Source organism: Triticum aestivum, chromosome 4A (genome assembly GCF_018294505.1).
Source record: "Triticum aestivum cultivar Chinese Spring chromosome 4A, IWGSC CS RefSeq v2.1, whole genome shotgun sequence".
NCBI classification, from domain to species: Eukaryota; Viridiplantae; Streptophyta; class Magnoliopsida; order Poales; family Poaceae; genus Triticum; species Triticum aestivum.
In genome coordinates this window covers 569,230,117-569,253,210 of record NC_057803.1, presented here as the reverse complement: position 1 = coordinate 569,253,210, position 23,094 = coordinate 569,230,117, and the positions used below count along the sequence as shown (strand labels likewise).

Sequence of the window (23,094 nt, the reverse complement as noted above, 5' to 3'; positions counted from 1 at the left end):
TTCCCTTTGTCATCGGTATGTTACTTGCCCGAGATTCGATCGTCGGTATCTTAATACCTAGTTCAATCTCGTTACCGGCAAGTCTCTTTACTCGTTCCGTAATACATCATCTCACAACTAACTCATTAGTTGCAATGCTTGCAAGGCTTATGTGATGTGCATTACCGAGAGGGCCCAGAGATACCTCTCCGACAATCGGAGTGACAAATCCTAATCTCGAAATACGCCAACCCAACATGTACCTTTGGAGACACCTGTAGAGCTCCTTTATAATCACCCAGTTACGTTGTGACGTTTGGTAGCACACAAAGTGTTCCTCCGGCAAACGGGAGTTGCATAATCTCATAGTCATAGGAACATGTATAAGTCATGAAGAAAGCAATAGCAACATACTAAACGATCGGGTGCTAAGCTAATGGAATGGGTCATGTCAATCACATCATTCTCCTAATGATGTGATCCCGTTAATCAAATAACAACTCTTTTGTTTATGGTTAGGAAACATAACCATCTTCGATTAACGAGCTAGTCAAGTAGAGGCATACTAGTGACACTCTGTTTGTCTATGTATTCACACATGTATTATGTTTCCGGTTAATACAATTCTAGCATGAATAATAAACATTTATCATGATATAAGGAAATAAATAATAACTTTATTATTGCCTCTAGGGCATATTTCCTTCAGTCTCCCACTTGCACTAGAGTCAATAATCTAGTTCACATCGCCATGTGATTCAACACTAAGAGTTCACATCACCATGTGATTAACACCCATAGTTCACATCGTCATGTGACCTATACCCAAAGGGTTTACTAGAGTCAATAATCTAGTTCACATCATTTATGTGATTAACACCCAAAGAGTACTAAGGTGTGATCATGTTTTGCTTGTGAGATAATTTTAGTCAACGGGTCTGTCACATACAGATCCGTAAGTATTTTGCGAATTCTATGTCTACAATGCTCTGCACGGAGCTACTCTAGCTAATTGCTCCCACTTTCAATATGTATCTAGATCGAGACTTAGAGTCATCCAGATCTGTGTCAAAACTTGCATCGACGTAACTTTTTACGACGAACCTTTTGTCACCTCCATAATCGAGAAATATTTCCTTATTCCACTAAGGATAATTTTGACCAATGTCCAGTGATCTACTCTTAGATCACTATTGTACTCCCTTGCTTAACACAGTGTAGGGTATACAATAGATCTGGTACACATCATGGCATACTTTATAGAACCTATGGCTGAGGCATAGGGAATGACTTTCATTCTCTTTCTATCTTCTGCCGTGGTCGGGCTTTGAGTCTTACTCAATTTCATACCTTGTAACACAGCCAAGAACTCTTTCTTTGACTGTTCCATTTTTGAACTACTTCAAAATATTGTCAAGGTATGTACTCATTGAAAAAACTTATCAAGCGTCTTGATCTATCTCTATAGATTTTGATGCTTAATATGTAAGCAGCTTCACCGAGGTCTTTCTTTGAAAAACTTCTTTAAAAACACTCCTTTATGCTTTGCAGAATAATTCTACATTATTTCCGATCAACAATATGTCATTCACATATACTTATCAGAAATGCTGTAGTGCTCCCACTCACTTTCTTGTAAATACAGGCTTCACCGCAAGTCTGTATAAAACTATATGCTTTGATCATACTATCAAAGCGTTTATTCCAACTCCGAGAGGCTTGCACCAGTCCATAAATGGATCGCTGGAGCTTGCACACTTTGTTAGCTCCTTTTGGATCGACAAAACCTTCCGGCTGCATCATATACAACTCTTCTTCCAGAAATCCATTCAGGAATGCAGTTTTGACATCCATTTGCTGGATTTCATAAAATGCGGCAATTGCTAACATGATTCGGACAGACTTAAGCATAGATACGAGTGAGAAACTCTCATCATAGTCAACACCTTGAACTTGTCGAAAACCTTTTTGCGACAATTCTAGCTTTGTAGATAGTAACACTACTATCAGCGTCCGTCTTCCTCTTGAAGATCCATTTAATCTCAATGGCTCGCCGATCATTGGGCAAGTCAATCAAAGTCCATACTTTGTTCTCATACATGGATCTCATCTCAGATTTCATGGCCTCAAGCCATTTCGCGGAATCTAGGCTCATCATCGCTTCCTCATAGTTCGCAAGTTCGTCATGGTCTAGTAACATGACTTCCAGAACAGGATTACCGTACCACTTTGGTGCGGATCTCACTCTGGTTTACCTACGAGATTCGGTATTAACTTGATCTGAAGTTACATGATCATCATCATTAGTCTTCCTCACTAATTGGTGTAGTAGTCACAGGAACAGATTTCTTGTGATGAACTACTTTTCAATAAGGGAGAAGGTACAATTACCTTATCAAGTTCTACTTTCCTCCCACTCACTTCTTTCAAGAGAAACTCCTTCTCTAGAAAGGATCCATTCTTAGCAACGAATGTCTTGCCTTCGGATCTGTGATAGAAGGTGTACCCAATAGTCTCCTTTGGGTATCCTATGAAGACATATTTCTCCGATTTGGGTTTGAGCTTATCAGGATGAAACTTTTTCATATAAGCATCACAATCCCAAACTTTAAGAAACGACAACTTTGGTTTCTTGCCAAACCACAGTTCAGATTGTGTCGTCTCAACGGACTTAGATGGTGCCCTTTTAAACGTGAATGCAGCTGTCTTTAATGCATAACCCCAAAACGATAGTGGTAGATCGGTAAGAGACATCATAGATCGCACCATATCTAATAAAGTACGGTTATGATGTTCGGACACACCATTATGCTGTGGTGTTCCAGGTGGCGTGAGTAGTGAAACTATTTCACATTGTTTTAACTGAAGGCCAGACTCGTAACTCAAATATTTTACCTCTGCGATCATATCGTAGAAACTTTTATTTTCTTGTTACGATGATTCTCCACTTCACTCTGAAATTCTTTGAACTTTTCAAATATTTCAGACTTGTGTTTCATTAAGTAGATATACCCATATCTGCTCAAATCATCTGTGAAGGTCAGAAAATAATGATACCCGCCACGAGCCTTAACACTCATCGGATCTCATACATCAGTATGTATTATTTCCAATAAGTCAGTTGCTCGCTCCATAGTTCCGGAGAACGGCGTTTTAGTCATCTTGCCCATGAGGCATGGTTCGCAAGCATCAACTGATTCATAATCAAGTGATTCCAAAAACCCATTAGCATGGAGTTTCTTCATGCGCTTTACACCAATATGACCTAAACGGCAGTGCCACAAATAAGTTGCACTATCATTATTAACTTTGCATCTTTTGGTTTCAATATTATGATTATGTGTATCACTACGATCGAGATCCAACGAACTATTTTCATTGGGTGTGTAACCATATAAGGTTTTATTCATGTAAACAGAACAACAATTTATTCTCTTACTTAAATGAATAACCGTATTACAATAAACATGATCAAATCATATTCATGCTCAACGCAAACACCAAATAACACTTATTCAGGTTCAACACTAATCCCGAAAGTATAGGGAGTGTGCGATGATGATCATATCAATCTTGGAACCACTTCCAACACACATCGTCACTTCACCCTTAACTAGTCTCTGTTTATTCTGCAACTCCCGTTTCGAGTTACTAATCTTAGCAACTGAACTAGTATCAAATACTGAGGGGTTGCTATAAACACTAGTAAAGTACACATCAATAACATGTATATCAAATATACTTATGTTCACTTTGCCATCCTTCTTATCTGCCAATCACTTGGGGTAGTTCCGCTTCCAGTGACCAGTCCCTTTGCAGTAGAAACACTTAGTCTCAGGCTTAGGACCAGACTTGGGCTTCTTCACTTGAGCAGCAACTTGCTTGCTGTTCTTCTTGAAGTTCCCCTTCTTCCCTCTGCCCTTTTCTTGAAACTAGTGGTCTTGTCTACCATCAACACTTGATGTTTTTCTCGATTTCTACCTTCGTCAATTTCCGCATTACGAAGAGCTTGGGAATCGTTTCCGTTATCCCTTGCATATCATAGTTCATCACGAAGTTCTACTAACTTGGTGATGGTGACTAGAGAATTCTGTCAATCACTATCTTATCTGGAAGATTAACTCCCACTTGATTCAAGCGATTGTAGTACTCAGACAATCTGAGCACATGCTCACTAGTTGAGCGATTCTCCTCCATCTTTTAGCTATAGAACTTGTTGGAGACTTCATATCTCTCAACTCGGGTATTTGCTTGAAATATTAACTTCAACTCCTGGAACATCTCATATGCTCCATGACGTTCAAAACGTCTTTGAAGTCCCGATTCTAAGCCATTAAGCATGGTGCACTAAACTATCAAGTAGTCATCATATTGAGCTAGCCAAACGTTCATAACGTCTGCATCTGCTCCTGCAATAGGTCCGTCACCTAGCGGTGCATCAAGGACATAATTCTTCTGTGCAGCAATGAGGATAAACCTCAGATCACGGATCCAATCCGCATCATTGCTACTAACATCTTTCAACACAATTTTCTCTAGGAACATATCAAAATAAACACAGGGAAGCAACAACGCGAGCTATTGATCTACAACATAATTTGCAAAATACTACCAGGACTAAGTTCATGATAAATTTAAGTTCAATTAATCATATTACTTAAGAACTCCCACTTAGATAGACATCCCTCTAATCCTCTAAGTGATTACGTGATCCAAATCAACTAAACCATGTCCGATCATCACGTGAGATGGAGTAGTTTCATTGGTGAACATCGCTATGTTGATCATATCTGCTATATGATTCACGCTCGACCTTTCGGTCTCCGTGTTCCGAGGCCATATCTGTATATGCTTGGCTCGTCAAGTATAACCTGAGTATTCTGCGTGTGCAACTGTTTTGCACCCGTTGTATTTGAACGTAGAGCCTATCACACCCGATCATCACGTGGTGTCTCAGCACGAAGAACTTTCGCAACGGTGCATACTCAGGGAGAACACTTCTTGATAATTAGTGAGAGATCATCTTATAATGCTACCGTCAATCAAAGCAAGATAAGATGCATAAAAGATAAACATCACATGCAATCAATATAAGTGATATGATATGGCCACCATCATCTTGTGCTTGTGATCTCCATCTTCGAAGCACCGTCATGATCACCATCGTCACCGGCGCGACACCTTGATCTCCATCGTAGCATCGTTGTCGTCTCGCCAATCTTATGCTTCCACGACTATCGCTACCGCTTAGTGATAAAGTAAAGCATTACAGCGCGATTGCATTGCATACAATAAAGCGACAACCATATGGCTCCTGCCAGTTGCCGATAACTCGGTTACAAAACATGATCATCTCATACAATAAAATTTAGCATCATGTCTTGACCATATCACATCACAACATGCCCTGCAAAAACAAGTTAGACGTCCTCTACTTTGTTGTTGCAAGTTTTACGTGGCTGCTACGGGCTTAAGCAAGAACCAATCTTACCTACGCATCAAAACCACAACGATAGTTTGTCAAGTTGGTGCTGTTTTAACCTTCGCAAGGACCGGGCGTAGCCACACTCGGTTCAACTAAAGTTGGAGAAACTGTCACCCGCTAGCCACCTTTGTGCAAAGCACGTCGGGAGAACCGGTCTCGCGTAAGCGTACGCGTAATGTCGGTCCGGGCCGCTTCGTCCAACAATACCGCCGAACCAAAGTATGACATGCTGGTAAGCAGTATGACTTATATCGCCCACAACTCACTTGTGTTCTACTCGTGCATATAACATCAACACATAAAACCTAGGCTCTGATACCACTATTGGGGAACGTAGTAATTTCAAAAAATTCCTACGCACATGCAAGATCATGGTGATGCATAGCGACGAGAGGGGAGAGTGTGATCTACGTACCCTTGTAGACCGACAGCGGAAGCGTTAGCACAACGCGGTTGATGTAGTCGTACGTCTTCACGGCCCGACCGATCAAGCACCGAAACTACGGCACCTCCGAGTTCTAGCACACGTTCAGCTCGATGACGATCCCCGGATTCCGATCCAGCAAAGTGTTGGGGAAGAGTTCCGTCAGCATGACGGCGTGGTGACGATCTTGATGTACTACCGTCGCAGGGCTTCGCCTAAGCACGGCTATAATATTATCGAGGATTATGGTGGAAGGGGGCACCGCACACGGCTAAGAATATGATCACATGGATCAACTTGTGTCTAGAGGTGCCCCCTGCCCCCGTATATAAAGGAGCAAGGGAGGAGGAGGCCGGCCCTAGGAGGGGGCGCGCCAAGTGTGGAGTCCTACTAGGACTCCCTAGTCCTAGTAGGATTCCACCTCCCATATGGAATAGGAAAAGAGGAAGGGAAAAGGAGAAGGAAGGAAGGGGGCGCCCCCTTCCCTAGTCCAATTCGGACCAGACCAAGGGGAGGGGTGCGGCCACCCTTGAGGCCCTTTTTCTTCTTTCCCGTATGGCCCAATAAGGCCCAATACGTATTCCCGTAACTCTCCGGTACTCCGAAAAATACTCGAATCACTCGGAACCTTTCCGATGTCCGAATATAGTCGTCCAATATATCGATCTTTACGTCTAGATCATTTCAAGACTCCTCGTCATGTCCCCGATCTCATCCGGGACTCCGAACTCCTTCGGTACATCAAAACTCATAAACTCATAATATAACTGTCATTGAAACCTTAAGCGTGCGGACCCTACGGGTTCGAGAACAATGTAGACATGACCGAGACATGTCTCCAGTGAATAACCAATAGCGGAACCTGGATGCTCATATTGGCTCCCACATATTCTACGAAGATCTTTATCGGTCAGACCGCATAACAACATACGTTGTTCCCTTTGTCATCGGTATGTTACTTGCCCGAGATTCGATCGTCGGTATCTTAATACCTAGTTCAATCTCGTTACCGGCAAGTCTCTTTACTCGTTCCGTAATACATCATCTCACAACTAACTCATTAGTTGCAATGCTTGCAAGGCTTATGTGATGTGCATTACCGAGAGGGCCCAGAGATACCTCTCCGACAATCGGAGTGACAAATCCTAATCTCGAAATACGCCAACCCAACATGTACCTTTGGAGACACCTGTAGAGCTCCTTTATAATCACCCAGTTACGTTGTGACGTTTGGTAGCACACAAAGTGTTCCTCCGGCAAACGGGAGTTGCATAATCTCATAGTCATAGGAACATGTATAAGTCATGAAGAAAGCAATAGCAACATACTAAACGATCGGGTGCTAAGCTAATGGAATGGGTCATGTCAATCACATCATTCTCCTAATGATGTGATCCCGTTAATCAAATAACAACTCTTTTGTTTATGGTTAGGAAACATAACCATCTTCGATTAACGAGCTAGTCAAGTAGAGGCATACTAGTGACACTCTGTTTGTCTATGTATTCACACATGTATTATGTTTCCGGTTAATACAATTCTAGCATGAATAATAAACATTTATCATGATATAAGGAAATAAATAATAACTTTATTATTGCCTCTAGGGCATATTTCCTTCAATATAACGTGACGTTCTTTTGCATTAAGGGATTGTGCAGACAAAACCAAAAAGCGCGTAACAACCTCTGTTTCCCTCTGCGAATGACCTATCTTTTACTTTTCAGTATTTACTTTTATGCAAGAGTCAATAGTATGCATTCTCATTTCAACCTCAACTATTCTCTAGTTGGTAAGCATCATGGAGTGGGTAAAGATCTAGGCACATATGACCAGTCAAATATATTTGATCATGAATTATTGTTGTTGACAATTATCTCTATGATAAATGAGCTGGGAGGCGAACATTAAGCCCCTATCTTTTTATGTGTTCGATGGATGTCATTTGTTCTAAGAATATGCTTTGAGTACTAGCAATCATAGAAGACTATATGATGATTGAGTATGTGGAGCTCTTACTTAGAGTTTGTTGAATCAGTTGAATTGCAATTGCTTGGTGACTGAGAATATATGTTGTTAAGTTCCAAGAGAATTCATTGTTTAACCGTAACATGTGAATTGGTTGCTACTTTAAAGTGAGAAGTTTTATGAGAAAGAGTTGTTGTTATGATGCTAGGAAAAGTGATTGAAATTATCATTGATCAAACTTATGCACTATGCTAGCATTCACACTTCATAAATTATTTCTTGTATAATTAACCTACTCGAGGACGAGTAGGAATTAAGCTTGGGGATGCTAATACGTCTCCAACGTATCTATAATTTATGAAGTGTGGATGCCATGTTTACAACAATTTTATATGGTTTTGGTATGATTTGCATGAAACTAACCCGGACTGACGTTGTTTTCAGCAGAACTACCGTGGTGTTGTTTTTTGTGCAGAAATAAAAGTTCTTCAAATGAGCTAAAACTTTTTGATGATTTTTTGGAACAAAAGAGGCGCTAGAAGCTTCGTGTGAGGACCATAAGGTGAAGGAGGAGAACACAACCCACCAGGGCGTGCCTGGGCCCTTGCCCGTGTGCAACTGGGTTGTGCTCACGTGGAGGCCCATGTTCGCCTGAAACTAATGCCAAAAAATCCTAGGACCAGCCGGCCCAACTTCACGGCCTGTCGCCACGTCGTCGTCCCCACACTGCTTCCGTGGACCCACCACCTCGGCTCAGTGGAGGGAACTCCTCCTCAATGAACGCCGGCGGCAACCGTACTAGGCGCCCCCCACCAGGCGAGCTCCCACAGGCGACCCAGAGCCCGCCGCGATGGCCACCGGACCCGGCCGCACACACATCGCCCCCCTCGCAGATGGCCCCGCACCCAGCCGCACCTATACCCATCCCCGATCCATGCTCGCCCTGTCCGCCGCACCCGCCATCCTGGCCGAGCGCCCCCCGAAGGAGGTCGACCCTGGATCCAGCTCGAGATCGAATCCGCCGCAATTTCTGTTTGTGTTTGGTCCAGTGGCAAAGACATTATGCGATAACAAAGGCTTGCTAGAAGCAACCTTATTTAGCTTAACCACTTTCTGGATTGAATAATTCCAAAGTCTCTGGAGAAGAAGGTTATTACTACGGTCCAAACCAGATTGAAGGTAATCAATGCTCCTCTAATAGTATGATTGTTTTTAAACTCGACGTGGATATTCATTACCATTACAAACTACAAATAACAACCACTTGTAAGCACACCAAGTAGGGAGGGTTCACCAATAGTGTTTCTATTCAACATACTCTTTAGACTAAGTTTTTGAATAGACCAAGGTTTCGAAATAAGCTTGATAAACCATGAAATCATTAGCCATCTTAATTGATTTGTCATGAATCGTCTCCAAATTCAATAAAAGGCCTAGATGCACTTTCACTACACTCTAGAAAGACCACCCCTACAACCCTACACACGCTCCACGCATTGCCCGATGAGTGGAATTGATGGGGCCAAATTCAAGGAAAGCAAAAAAAAAAAAAAACTAGTTCAGTGTTTCATATCTAATCATACTCATCTATGTATACATGCGAAGAATATATTATACTTATTTTTTGCTAAAGCACTTTCTAAGCTGCATTTAAACTTCAGGATGTACTTTTTGAGAGTGATATATTATACATGAAAGTTTAGTCAACTACAAGCAATAAGCAAAACAACTCAATTTTTTGCATTATGTAGCAGCGCAAAAGTGTGTGGGACAGTCCACTAGTTTTCGGAAAGCCTGACTACTTGATGAAACGTGTCACAAATTTTCCAAGACCTTTTTCAGGACCACTCGCATCATGTCCCGAAAAGGATACACGGAGACGTACTAAAGCCCGGAGGTGGAATAAACCGGAAAAGTTCCTCCATCACGGACCTACCCTACGCCTAACATTGTGTGTAAGTGTAACACCTCGTGGTAGTGTGGCACGGCTTAGCTCCCATGGACCAAGTGTGAGAGCGTGCGTTGGTACTCGGAAGCTAGGTCAAGAGGAGTTGCACCCAACATCGATCGGCGACGCGGTGCTACCCTGCCGACCTCGAGACAAAATGCCATTGCATCTCCTTTTACAAGGAAAAAAAGAACTTCGGAATGTGATTTGGGGAACACGGTTTCCGTCTGGTCTGCAGGTATCCATGAACCACGTGCAAGTAGCTGTTGGGAACCTATTTTTCCCATCCAAATACAACAGCCAGTGGAAAGATCCATCTGCTCCGAACACAGCATAACTTTTGCGAATATATTTTAGTTCTTTTTTAGAGAAAAAAAGCAGCATAGAAATTGCCCACAAATTGAAGAATATGCCCGCTAATTTCAATGTGGCTGGATTATAGCATTATATGCTCTTCGCTTTGAGTAAACTAGATGATACGTTGTGTGTTGCTGCGAGAATCAATTGCAATATATCCATTGAGATTTGGTTGTATGAAACATGAATATTTGCGTTAATAATATATCGATGAAAACTAAAAATAAATTATTAAATATTGAATTTAAGATATATTTTTATTTGTTAATAATTTGAGGATTAATATTTCACTAAGGGAGACACGGAGTCAGAGTAAGTAAAATTGCTAATTCTAATTAGAAAAAGGAATAATTGCATTGTATTATTGTATAGTTAACAATTTATCGAACATAAGTGGCATGATATAACTAGAAAAGACGCATGCATGTTGAAGTGGGTCTATGATGAGGTTGTATGTAAGGTGAAGTGGAATGCGTGCATGTTAAGATATATAGAAATATTGAGGATCAACTAATCTCTACTTCTTATAAAAAGCCGAGTTGGTGATGATGGTGTGCCTGCCATCTTGCAAGTAGATCGTCCGATCTATATCTGACGGATATAAAGCAAACTATGGCAATTTTGCAAAAAGATACCCACACCTTTCTCCACATTTACCGATAAGGCCTTTCTTCATTCATCCTTATCTCCCACAACCTCATTGTTGAGCAATTAAAAGAGAAAGCCTCTGGAACAATCTGGCATGGTGGCCGCTATCGGCGTCATCCATCCCCATGCTTCCGCTCAGTCCGACCACCAATCACCACCACGTCCCACTCCTCCTCATCTTATCTCTCCTCTTTCTCAAGATGCATGGGTCAAATCACAATAGGTGTTTCGTAAAAAAATGCATCTTGATGTTCCGTGCAATGCACGAGCATCTTGCTAGTAATTGAAAACTTCTTCCCCATGCATGCATACATGTTCATTTGAATCCTTGATGATGTAGCATGTGTCCATGTTGAGATAAATCGAAGTATCGGGATAAACTATTTTGCTATATTAGATAAGCAATGACGTAGAAATATCTTGTAAATGTAGAAAATGGATAAAGATTCCAAAGCAACTCTAGCAAAGGTCATATGTGTCACAATCGTCAAAAATTATGGATCTAGCTCCAAAAATGCCTTGTAGCCTACAAGGCTGGAGGATGTGGAGGCATTTGTTTGGAGTTCGCTCCAATCCCAACCACCGGCGCAGAGGGACGCTTCATCTTCTTCCTCCTTGCGCCACAACCAGGTTTTGAAGCAGTATGCGGCCTATACATCCAGCACCGTGCATAGATAACGACCGACGACAGGGGGACATGCCCGCTAACTACCCGCCATTAATGGTGTGGTTGCCCCCTCAGATTCCGTTGGGGGTCCATCGGATGGACACCATGCGGCTCTGTATCCTCACCGTGGCGAGGCGCCCCCACCATCAAAACACTAGTCTTCGCCTCCCCCTCGACAATGTCACTACGCCGGAATGCAGCTATTGGTTGAATGTGCTAGTGGATGGGAATCTTTCGTCCCTAATATGCACACCAACACAACAAACTCCCCCCCCCCCCCCGTGCCGCATTAGTTGCGACAATCGGCGCACCCTCCTCCCGCAGAAGGCATGGCGCTGGCGACTCCCATGGTTGATCTGGCGCTTCCCGTGGCGCCGACGGCTCCCGTCGTGGCGGGCGGCATGGATCTGGCGCCTTGGGCGCCATCGTCTCCCGTCAATGACATTGGGCCATCGTCCTATTCGTCCCCATCCCCGCCGAGGCTCAGCCGGAGCCCGAGCTGAGACCCACTCCGGGTAGTGTTGCGGCTCTCCAAGCTCGAAGTGGGCGCGTGTCGTTGCGAGTAGGAGCGCATCTGGGCACTTTGGTCCCACAAACGGTGACGATGAGGAGCAGGAGCTTCGGTCGTCGCTCCGACCCCTACGCCTACCTCGACGACCTATCTAATTCGGACAAGGTGTAGGAGGAGGACGATGACTAGGCGGTGCCGACGTCAAACTATGTAGGTAGTAGTAGCTAGCAATGTCGAACAACGATTGCATTTTTTGAAAATGCCGCTTAACGACATTTCAAGTTGCAAAATATATGTAATGTGGCAGATCTTGGCCACTAATGTAGTCGGTAGTTAAGCTATCGTGTTGATAGACGTGTTTGGTTACATCAAATGTTGTTTAAATTGCCTCTACAATTTGAGCAAATAAAAAATAAACAAAAAAGTTATGGAGGCGGACAATTGGTGATTTCGTGTTTGCGCACGAGCCCGACAACCTCCAAATCATTATGTAGTAGTATGAGGGAGCTCCATATGGAGTATTGCAGTCCCAATTATGACATCTCTGGTAGAGTTGCTCTAAGCTGTATACGGTGGCAGGTAGGAATATGTCATTTTTCTCATAATACGTATAATAGTGGCGTTGGAACAATATCTTTCATGTGATCCTCAATGATCACTTCTACAATCACACAACAAAAACAATCGGTATCATTACGTACTTGCAAGTGAGTGGTTCCAAAATATTATGGTACTACCAATCAATTTCATGGAAACCTCACCCACTAACTAAGACATGCAGATATATGATATGATTGACCTAGTACAGTGGTCACAAAATATTACGTATTTCATGTTTCATTTACCACTTTGTTCATTGGCTGTTATATGAGTTATATAAAGTCAGTACAAAGGTCAAAACTTTTATTTTGGAACAGACGGAGTACGTAACTAAGGTTCGACATATTTATCTCCCGGACAAAAATAACACTCTCGCAAAAGAAAATACTCCACTAATAATGCGTATATGATACCACCCGCTCACACTACAAGTGTGCGCTATTGTCACACGAGGCGTGTGTCGAGCTCATTTCAAACTTGACCTAACCCAGCTTCTCACCGTCCTCGCAAAATCTAGCATGCCTAGCAAGCTGAACAAACACATGCATAAAAAAATTCTACGAATTCAAGTAAATAAAATTGCATTTCACAATCACACACAGACACAGCATATCAACACAGGATTAAAAAATTGGCTCTTCCTGTCACGCAGCAGGCAACAAAACCTGTACACCAGCGAGGGGGAGGGCATGGGGAAAACCGGCAGCGCTGCGACGGGCCTTCCAAAGCTCCCTGCCCCCAACCTCCAACCACTCGCTGCCAAAGCCCCAGCCGCAAACACAAGAAGGTCCTCCAAAAAACAAACCGGAGAGAAGAAAAAAGAGGACGACGCACGCCAAAATTCACCGCTCCTCCCCTCTCTCCTCCGTCTGACCGCGAAGCTCCGTCCGTCCAAATCGCGTCATAAATCCCCCGTCCCCTCCGCCCTACCCAGCCAGCAGCAGCACCTACCGCCATTCCCCCAATCGCCGTGTGCGCCAGCCCCCAACCCCAACCCGAATCCACTCGCCTCACCGCCACCGTCGCGCCTCATTTGTTTATCAATCACCAGCTCCCCTCCCCTCTCCCCCGTTCGTCCAAACAAACAATCCGCGGTTAGATCCGTCCGCTCGGGCGCTAGTGGGGGGAGAGGAGGATTTTGGTGAGCAAGCATCTTGATTTTGACCGGTCCCTGCTCGACCCGCCTGCGCGTTTCTCCTTAAATCTCCTGCGGTGGAGAGGGGAGGAGGGGCCAGGGCCGGACCAAGAACAGCTGCTGCTCCGGGCATCTTGGTTGCCGGTGTCCCAAGGTGAGATATTCATGGCCTTGTTCTTACTGTGCCAAGGTTGAATAGTCGCGGTGCGCCGTGGCCATCCCATGCAGGTTCTTGAGCTCATTTAAGCGCCTCTTGGTTTGTTTGTGTTTTCTTGGGTGTTCGTGCTGCTGAGGTCGTCGGGATGTTGGTGTGCGGTGGTCCGTTCAGCTGGGGTTTGAGGTTTCTTGCCTGGATTTGGGGAAGAAATCCCTACACTTAGGCTATGCTTGTTCCGGATTACTTCTTCCCCGAAGCTCAAATCTTTCATTTGATTATCATAGGCTGTTACGCTGTTAGGTGATTAGAGTCCTCACATGCTCTATTCAGGCCATTTCAACTGAACTGGTAGTTTACCCCTGTTTCTTTTGGTTTAGCAAATGGGTGTAGAGGCGGCATGCTGGGTGTTTTGTGGAAATGTTGGGACTCTTACTTGTTTCCTAAGCTGTCTCGGCGTTGATTAGTGCTATGTTGGGTGAGTAGCGGCAGTACTAGTAACGTACCACACACTGCTGTTGTTGATGATCCTCGGGAGTTGGTTTTCGTTTCAGAAAATTAACCCGGACAGTTACATGGTACACATGGCTTGATTGGAGGTAGCAACTAGGAAACTTCTGCGTTGGAGGTGGTGGTTCAGATCTAAACTGCATGGCTTGTTTCATGTGACTACTGTCCCCAAATTGTCTCCATGACCACCAACATGCTATAATACAATTCAGTTCTTTGCTTGTGACAAGATGGATATGATTTTGTCGATATGTATTTTGGCTTATAACTGGACAAGTTTATTGTCCAATTGTTCAAGTATTTTATCATGTTGTTTTTATCCCAGCTGGGTGTTCAGTGTCGAGGATGATGCTTATATGTTGTTGACCTTTTCATGTAGGAAGGCTTCAGGGGTTGAGATAACAGGTTGCTCTGTTGCTCGATAGACTAATAATAATGCTGAGGCAGAGCTCTAGTAGGAACCACAGATCGAAAGGTCTGAAGCTAAAGAAAGCTCTTCAGATAAGTCTTTTGGTTCTTGTGTCTGTTTGGTTGCTCTACCAAGTAAAGCATTCGTACGAGAAGAAGACGGCATATACTGAAAATGATGCCACCAATAACGAAGCCAGTGATGAGCATAAAGATGATCAGAGCCAGGCGGGCGTCATCAAACTGGGCAGGAAAGACCTGCCAGCAAAGGAGGCCGACTCGTCAACACTGGATGAACGGGTCGAGGACGAAGAGAATGAGGAGATGGACCCAGAAATGAAGCGCGATGAGCATGATGACGACCCCATCGATGAGCCAGACCTGGACAAGGATGAGGATCTTCCTGAGCCTGGGGAGCACTCGGCTAACAAGGATGAAGGGTCAGACGGCAGGGCTGTGTTTGAGGACGAAGAGCGGAAAGAGCGCTCTCAGGAGGATCAGGAGAAGAGTTTCCATGGTGACGATGTATCCAGCGCTGTAACACATGACCCTCCGGCATCGCAGCAAGATGAGCTGACCCATCATGCCCAAGAGAAGATCTTGTTCGTGGATGATGCTTCAACTGCGGTTCCTCATGAAAACCAGGAACCTGAGCACAAGGAGGAGGAAGATCGCAAGGCCATGGAGAAGAGTTCTGGAGGCGAGAATGTGTCGAGTTCTGTGGACCATGATGCCCAAGTCACGAATCCTCTCCCCGACGAACAGCTGAAGAACATGGATAGGATCTTTGAAGGCACCACCAATTTATCAAATGGAATTACATTCCGGGGCCCTCGAGTGAATGGAACCAATGCTGTTGGGGAGCATGAAGCTTCTTCAAAAACTAATGCATCATCCGACCCAAACATGAGCACTCCCAGCATGGTCTCAGTAAGCAAGACTGATCCAACTCCAGTGAATATGACAAGCAGCCATGCTGTATCAGGGACAAGTAATTCAACCTCTTTGAAAGGTCAACATGAGCAGCCAGTGAATTCAACAGCAGCGTCGAACAACCAAAAACAACTCTTAGCTGACCTGACTTCTGCTGAGCTGAATTCTCCACCGAATGGGACTGTGGCTTCAGGTTCAACTGATGACCAAAAGGCCACATCCAGAGACGGGGACAATGCCGGTAACAACACCGACACCTCTTCCACTCCGGTGAGCAATAAAGAAGACGGTGGCAGCGACGCTCAGAAGGAAGACCAAGACGTGTCGACGAAAATCATGAACAAAGCGATCGGCGAAGGCGAAGTTCTCCTGGAGTGATCTCTCTCTTCTCCTGTTAGCCGCTTCTGGCGCGACCTGTAAGTTTGTAGGACTTCCATCCAAGATGAGCGCCGCGAGTGCCCCGCTTTTTGTGTAAGTTTGGTACGCAGGGACCTGCTTTGTGTTTGCCTAGAGTACATCACGGTATGTATGGGGCATATGATGAGCAAAGAAGCTTGTGTTGGAAGAGACATTATACCACCCATTCGGCAGCTCTGAAGCTTTGCTGCTGGAATGCCAACTATTAGTGACAATGTCTGCCTTGTCTCTATAGTTGCGTGATTGTTGTTGTGCTTGCTTGCATTTGCATAGCTAGCATTAGCATGTGGGTTGCTGAGCTTTTTATTTGTGAAGCTTGTGCGTCGGAATTGAACAGAAAGCTTTGCAAGCACACATCAGACATAAAACATTCCGTCATGTGGTGCAGCCTAGGTTGCACACATCAGATACACTTGGACCTGTAAGAAATCACAGCACAAAGCGCTCTACTAAGACAGTAAGACTTTATTTGGTTCCCTGACATCGTAAAAAAAGTTATACCTGACAAATGTATTGGACTGTGTGGCGTTGAAGGTATACTAAGTATCAGTGACGTGTACGTGGGTGTGGGCAACCTGGCAATGTCACCATCCAGTCCAACACAACTTATGGTGTGCCGGTGCCGTCCAATTCCCATTGATTGTGTTCATGGGTCACTCAATCTTCTTCACATCCATCACAGGCGACTATTTTTGTAGCGGAATTCCCTTCCAATCCTGCCATCGTACAAAAGAAAACCCTTGCCGCAGTTCTCGAGAGCAAGGGAGCAAGCGAGGTTGTCCAAAGAATATCTTGTACACCCGACCTGAATCACGTGCGGTCTCTTGAGATCTTTTATGGTCAAGTCTTCTGAACATCGAAAATTGCTCCTTGGTTGGTACCACGATGCAAATCCGTAGTGACCATGACAAAAAAACCGCTGCCTGGTTTTTCAAGTTGAACGCATACAGGACCACGGCTGGATAGGAGCAAAGCAAGCTATATAGACAAATCAGCAACCAATTGGCCGGCTGATATATTTACATCATCCAATACAACCAACGTTTGCACGGTAGCCAGCCAAGAGCTAGCTAGCGCATGAATGAATAGGCGTAAACCCTACGACGAATGCTTCACTGCAGGTTAACCAGGAGCTAACCAGCACATGACCCAACAAAAAGAACATCCAGCATACGGCACGACGCCGCGCCACAAGACCATGACACTATGTGCGCGTTAGCCAGGAGCTAACGCGCGAATCACCGACTGCTGCTACTAGAAGAATTTCCTTGGCCGGGCAGGTTAGCGAGGAGCTAACGACGGGCACGCGTCACGGCTTCTTTTATTTCATCCTTGCACTCAAGTGGACTGGGGAGAGGTGAGGTCAATTAGGTATTGGCCTGGGTTCTCCCCCGGTCTGGCGGTCGCCTGCTTGGTTTGCTCACTCAGCAGAAGCTGAGGAACCCCATGTATTCGTGCTTGTTGATCATCGAGATGCTCTTCTCGGTCCCGACAACACCTGAGCAAGCAACATGCCGTTAGGGAAACTAGCAGAAATCCTATTGAAGTTGTTTAATCATAGGTTATGCAAGTTTGTTCGAGGAAACTATTGTTTTAAACAAGTTACTTCCAAGATGACAGGTAACACTTGTACCATAGTGAATGTTTTGTTTGACTGATCTTTAGTTTTACTGGTGAGCAATTGGTTAAATCAGAGGTAGAGTAATGATCAATACCCATGGTAAGAGCACTGGCGAAGATGACGGAGGAGAGGATGAAGACGATCAGCGACGCTCTCTTGAGCACATGCACGATCTTCCGGACCAAGCACTGGCCCCAGAATCCAGCCAGTATGGAAATGAAGATCAAGTACAGAGCTGCAGGAGGAAACAACAAAAGTTGTTATTAAACAATTAATCTGTCTAGTGCTTGCCAGCTCTCTAAACAGCATCCAGGAGCCATGTGTTTACTTACCATAAGGAATTGGGAACCTGCCCAGAAAGTAGAACTCGACCACAGACAGGGACGAGGAGAACATCATCACAAATGTTGCTGTTGCACTTGCAACCTATCAGGCACAAACAAAGAGAACATGTGATCAAAATCACATGGTTCTGGGTATAAATAAGTAAATAACAAACAGCTCAAGTTTCAATATTCTTCTTTGCAATGTTTTTTACCACGTACGGAGTATTTTCTATTGCACATCAAAGCCATAACTCACTAATTAATAAATGAACTTTCGCATCAAAACATGGAAAGTAAAGGATCCTATACCAACAAGAGCAAACGAAGTGGCGTTGCAAACAATATTCAGATTATCTAAAGATGACGAACAATGCAAGACAATTCCTTGTCCAACTTGGTTATCAAGTTTCAGTTCAAATAACCAGCATATGTCATATTCAGCAATGAATCTGAATAGATCTAGATCTTGGCAAAATTACGCGAATAAGGAAACTGGCCTACACACCTTCCATCCATCAAAGCATCGCATGTAGGCCACTAAATAACAAATAGCACATGGGGTTCAGTACGACTCCCTAGTCACCACAGCCAAGCTCAATATCAAATGTTATCGCTTGCCTATTTGGCTGATTGCAAGATCGTGTCCACATGCAAATTATAGGGGAGCAGCATTGATTGTGAAGAAGGCTAATTAAGCTCCATTCACTACGCGACTGATGAGAACATGCTGTTTGGTGAAGGCCTTGCACGACGAAACAATGTCTGAACGACAAAAACAGACAAATCTTGATGACAAAAATACAAGGACGGTCATGGAATGGACCATGTCAAAACAACGACTGTAAACTACTGTATTAAAGAACTCCTAGTTGCTATAGAAAACCTCTTAGGTCAGATCTACTTGGGCATAGATAAACTTATCTCGCTAGTACGTATCTTGTCTGAATTCAATGCCTAAAAAAGGGATATCTAGATAGTAGTCGTAGTTCACTGCGGTACACCAAATACATATCTTGCCTGAATCCAATGCCTTATAGAATACTGACAATCATATAAATAGCTACACTTGGAGATATCTACCACTAGCTAACTGCAGGATAGTAGAACTCCTCTGAATCGAAGAGGTATACTTGACATAAACAGTATGGGGAGACTGACATGGAAATATTTGAGAAATTAAAGGAGTGATTTGACGATGCAGTCCTACTTAACAAAGTAAAAAAATGATTTATTATATCACAAGCATATAATTTTCTTTGGCCTGCTGAAATAACACCGTATATTTTACTTGTCATCCTTTAAGCCTATAATACAGTGATCAAATTAGCAAATTCAAATATTGTTGTAACACGTGATTTTGATGCTAATTCAGACATGGATCTGCTATCTTTGGTACGGATACAAATACAGGCTACCTACACGAAATACCTACCGTATTATAACCTTTCTTCCCCAGTCTTGTTCACTGATACATTATACACAATAGGACACAGGATACACAAAAGCTCAACTACAGTGCTTAATTGGTGTTCCTCAGTATCATGTTAGTGATAAAACGTACACTCATGACACTTGTACTATGCGTAATTGAGAGGCTAACTACACCCTCAAGTGTCGCCTTTGCGTCAGTTCGTCACAAGAGAATAAGATCGAATGCGAACATATGAAGGCATGACAATATTTGAAATGAACTGCAAGAAATGAAACCATGACACATGAAATGATTCAAATACCTGAGGGATGCACCCTAGCTCAAGAAGTAGTGGGCCGAGGATGAAACCCCCTCCAGACCCAAGAAGACCACCGACTGTACCGCCCAGGAGGCCGCAGAAGGCGCAGAAGATGAGCTGCGTCGGTGACCACTCAATATTGGCCTCACAGACACACTCCAGGTTACCATTCATGCGTCTAGCACGGCTCTCCCTGCACAGCTGAACCGCTTTCCACACGAAAACACTTACTGCAGCTGGGACCTATATCAATCAACACACATGGCTAGATTGCATCAGGTAGAAAAAGGTTGCACTGCAACCACCTAATCTGTGCAATGTACAACCGACAGAATAGTTAAGGTTTGGTGTAAGTTAAGGGGCCCTTAAAAGCGGCTGAGTAGATGGTCTAAAGATGCAAGTCTACCAAACTTTTCATGAGTTTTGAAAAGACATGCATGTCCATTGCAATGATATGCTCTCAAATGTAAACAAAACAGTGAGCACAAGTTTTCTGTGACAACTAAGGTGAAAGGGCAAGACAGGATCTAATTGGTTAATTATAAAGTAGTAGCAGGCTGCAGCGTGATTCTCACCTGCAGGATATTGATCACCCAGTAGAAAGTGCTGCATGTTTTGGAGTTGTTCTGCATAGAAGCAAAAAATTGCAGAAATTAGCGACAACTTTCAGCCAACATATGTCTTAAAAGTTGAAGGCACCAATGGCAACAGAACAGCAGGAGCCTAACTGTGCCACAAGCAATTAATTTACACTGAAGAAGGTAGTACTAAAAGAGCTCATGAACAGTCTGCCGTCAGCATCTGCAAAGTTATTCCAACATGATTGCTACTATACTTATGGAGAAAGGGGGTGCTAAACTACCGATGTCATTGTCAAATCCAATCAGTGCTAACTGCTAAGTGCCTAAAGGTTATCAACTAAACAACATAAGAAGCACCAAACTACTGCTGTGATGCATATGAAAGAGACCTTAAGGATTTGCAGCACCAAGAAAGATGACCAAACAGCCAGTAGCACTAGGATATGCTTCCACCTCAAATTGAACATCAAAGTCTCCTGGAATAAAAAAAACGAGGAATCAGTTATTAGGACACATATTGACAAGCTGTACTTTTCGTGTTTTGTTGTTCTCTTGCAAGTTTACGGCATCCACCAAACCAGAGAATCACCAAAAAGACAGCATGAACTTTCAAAATCATGTGATTGCTTCAAAAGGTGGATCTAACAGCATCCGATTGCTCTTATTTATATGTTCAGGTCGTAAAAGCCTCAGAACGGCTTAGGAAAGAACAATACAAACTACTGTAGCAGTTATTTGCGTCTTACCAAGCCAGACTTTTCAATGGGCTTAGATTGAGGCAGGAGAGGCTCCGCATAACTCGCGTCAAGAACCACTGCAGATATTGAGTCATAAATGACCACATGTTAAAAACGAGACAAATAAATATTGAGTGTAACTTCGATTTTAAGTAAAAGAATTACCATCGCTGGTGGCACTAGAAGACTTGGACTGGGCTTCTCGCTCCCTGGTCTTCATCTGCAATCATTCCCACAAGGATGTTTGTCACAACACAGTCCTGTTAAGGCAACTAACAGGGGCAGAGCCAATGTGACAAGAACTAACCAGGATCCTTGTCTCCTCCCTCCACATGAGGATGCCTTTGTAGAACGATCGCAAGGAAGTACCTGCAAGGAGTTGAGCACACCAAAAACACATCCACTTTAGTGATCCGACCAGACACACAAAAGGAGCTATGGCTTAATTAACGGCACGTTTTGGCGGCACGATCAAGCGAGGTCCCAAGGACACGAACCTACGAAGAGGATGATGATGAGGACGGTGATGAGCCAGTAGGGGAAGACGACGCTGAGCTCGACGCCGATGGTGATCCCGAGCATGAGCATGGGCTGGAAGAGCAGCGCGAGCTTGTAGTCGAGCACCGGCGCCTCCTTGGTCGGGTGCGACACCTGCAGGTTGTACCAGACCGACGACGCGGACGCCCCCATGATCATGCCTGCGGGCAAGCAAGACAAAAATTCCACGCGTGTCAGCAAATCGATCCATCTCGGGCCGTCAGACGCATGGGCCAGCGGTGGCCGTGGGCGCCACGAGTGCTCGAGCAGGCTTACATTTGGAGAGCGCGGCGGCGGACTTTGTGTCGAAGCCGAGGACGAGGTTGAGCAGGGGCACGAAGATGCCGCCGCCGCCCACGCCGCCGACGGTGCCGAACGCGGAGCCGAGGAAGCCGACGACGGTGGCCACCACCAGCCGCCAGTTGAACTCGAGATCCTGAAGCGCGCGGCGCAGAGGTCAGCCGACGAACACAACACGAGCATGCGCGCGGATGACATAGGCAAAAGAGCGAAGGGGCTTACGGGCCAGACGCGCGCGGAGCGCGATGAGAGGCGGGGCGCGCCATTGGGCGCGGCGGCGGGGTCGGCGGAGGAGACGACGAAGCAGGCGAGCACGGCGGCGCAGGCGGCCCCGGCGGCGACGTAGGCGAGGAACGCGCGCGTGCTCGTCCTGTTCAGGCGGCCGTAGAGGCCCGCGGGCGTGGACGCCATGCAACCACTAGATAACTGGCGGCGCGAAGCAAATCGCTGCACGGCTGCGTTCCGCTGGCGAGGAGCACCACGGCGCGGCGGGCGGCGAGAGGGGAGGTGGGAAGGAAATGGCGTGCGCTAGCCTCCGCCTGGCGATCTTATAGGCGGGATGGGATCGGGGCGGGGCGGGGGTGGATGGGAATTGAAGGAGGAGGAGGATGCGGAATTGGCGTCGCCTTCCTGCCTTGCTGGGCTCCGTCGCGACGGACTGGCCGCAGCGGGGCGGGGAGTATTTTTGGACTGCTTTGACTCGGCGCCGTAAATGGCATCCGGTAAAACGTTTCCTTCATTCATTCATTGACAGTGGATCTCGTTGTTTTTTACTCCGCATTTTATATAGCTCACCATTCATGCCGGTTTTTTTGTGTGAGGGGAGCAGTTCATGCCGGACACGTTGCCGCCAACCTGGCTGCCTCCGCAAATCTTCTCCACGGTGGCAATAGGTTACCTGGCAGTAAAAAAAAAAGCAATCGGTTACCTGGCAGTTGAAAAAAAAAGTAATAGGTTACCTGGTCAGTTCGAAAAAAAAAACAATGGGTTACCTGGAGTATACTACACTGCTAGGGAACAAAAACTGGGAGTAGAGAGAAACTCTGTCACCGCAGATTTTTACTTCCACGTAACTTTCGTGCCGTGATACACTAGCCGGTGGCTTATGCTTGACGTCT

General features: G+C 44.8%; 2 protein-coding genes across 3 annotated transcripts; one reads left to right on the top strand and one right to left on the bottom strand.

The window, feature by feature from the left end:
• Positions 1–13,384: 13,384 nt before the first annotated feature.
• LOC123087022 (uncharacterized protein DDB_G0283697) lies at positions 13,385–16,374 on the top strand. Of its 2 annotated transcripts, none has more exons than XM_044508920.1 (2): positions 13,385–13,876; positions 14,770–16,374. In XM_044508920.1, exon 2 carries the CDS (start codon positions 14,822–14,824, stop codon positions 16,103–16,105), a length of 1,284 nt encoding a protein of 427 aa, XP_044364855.1. In that variant the 5' UTR covers positions 13,385–13,876; positions 14,770–14,821; the 3' UTR covers positions 16,106–16,374. The 2 variants fall into 2 exon arrangements, with proteins under 2 accessions (XP_044364855.1, XP_044364853.1); XM_044508918.1 differs by having other exon boundaries at positions 14,766–16,374.
• Positions 16,375–17,107: 733 nt separating this feature from the next.
• Positions 17,108–22,624, bottom strand: LOC123087021 (sulfite exporter TauE/SafE family protein 4). The gene is made up of 12 exons (XM_044508917.1): positions 22,199–22,624; positions 21,953–22,112; positions 21,637–21,837; positions 21,447–21,508; positions 21,305–21,359; positions 21,149–21,216; positions 20,792–20,878; positions 20,397–20,447; positions 19,825–20,064; positions 18,098–18,191; positions 17,860–18,000; positions 17,108–17,642 (listed from the first exon to the last, which is right to left on the bottom strand). Exons 1-12 carry the CDS (start codon positions 22,385–22,387, stop codon positions 17,569–17,571), a joined length of 1,422 nt encoding a protein of 473 aa, XP_044364852.1. The 5' UTR covers positions 22,388–22,624; the 3' UTR covers positions 17,108–17,568.
• Between the last annotated feature and the right edge of the window lie 470 nt (positions 22,625–23,094).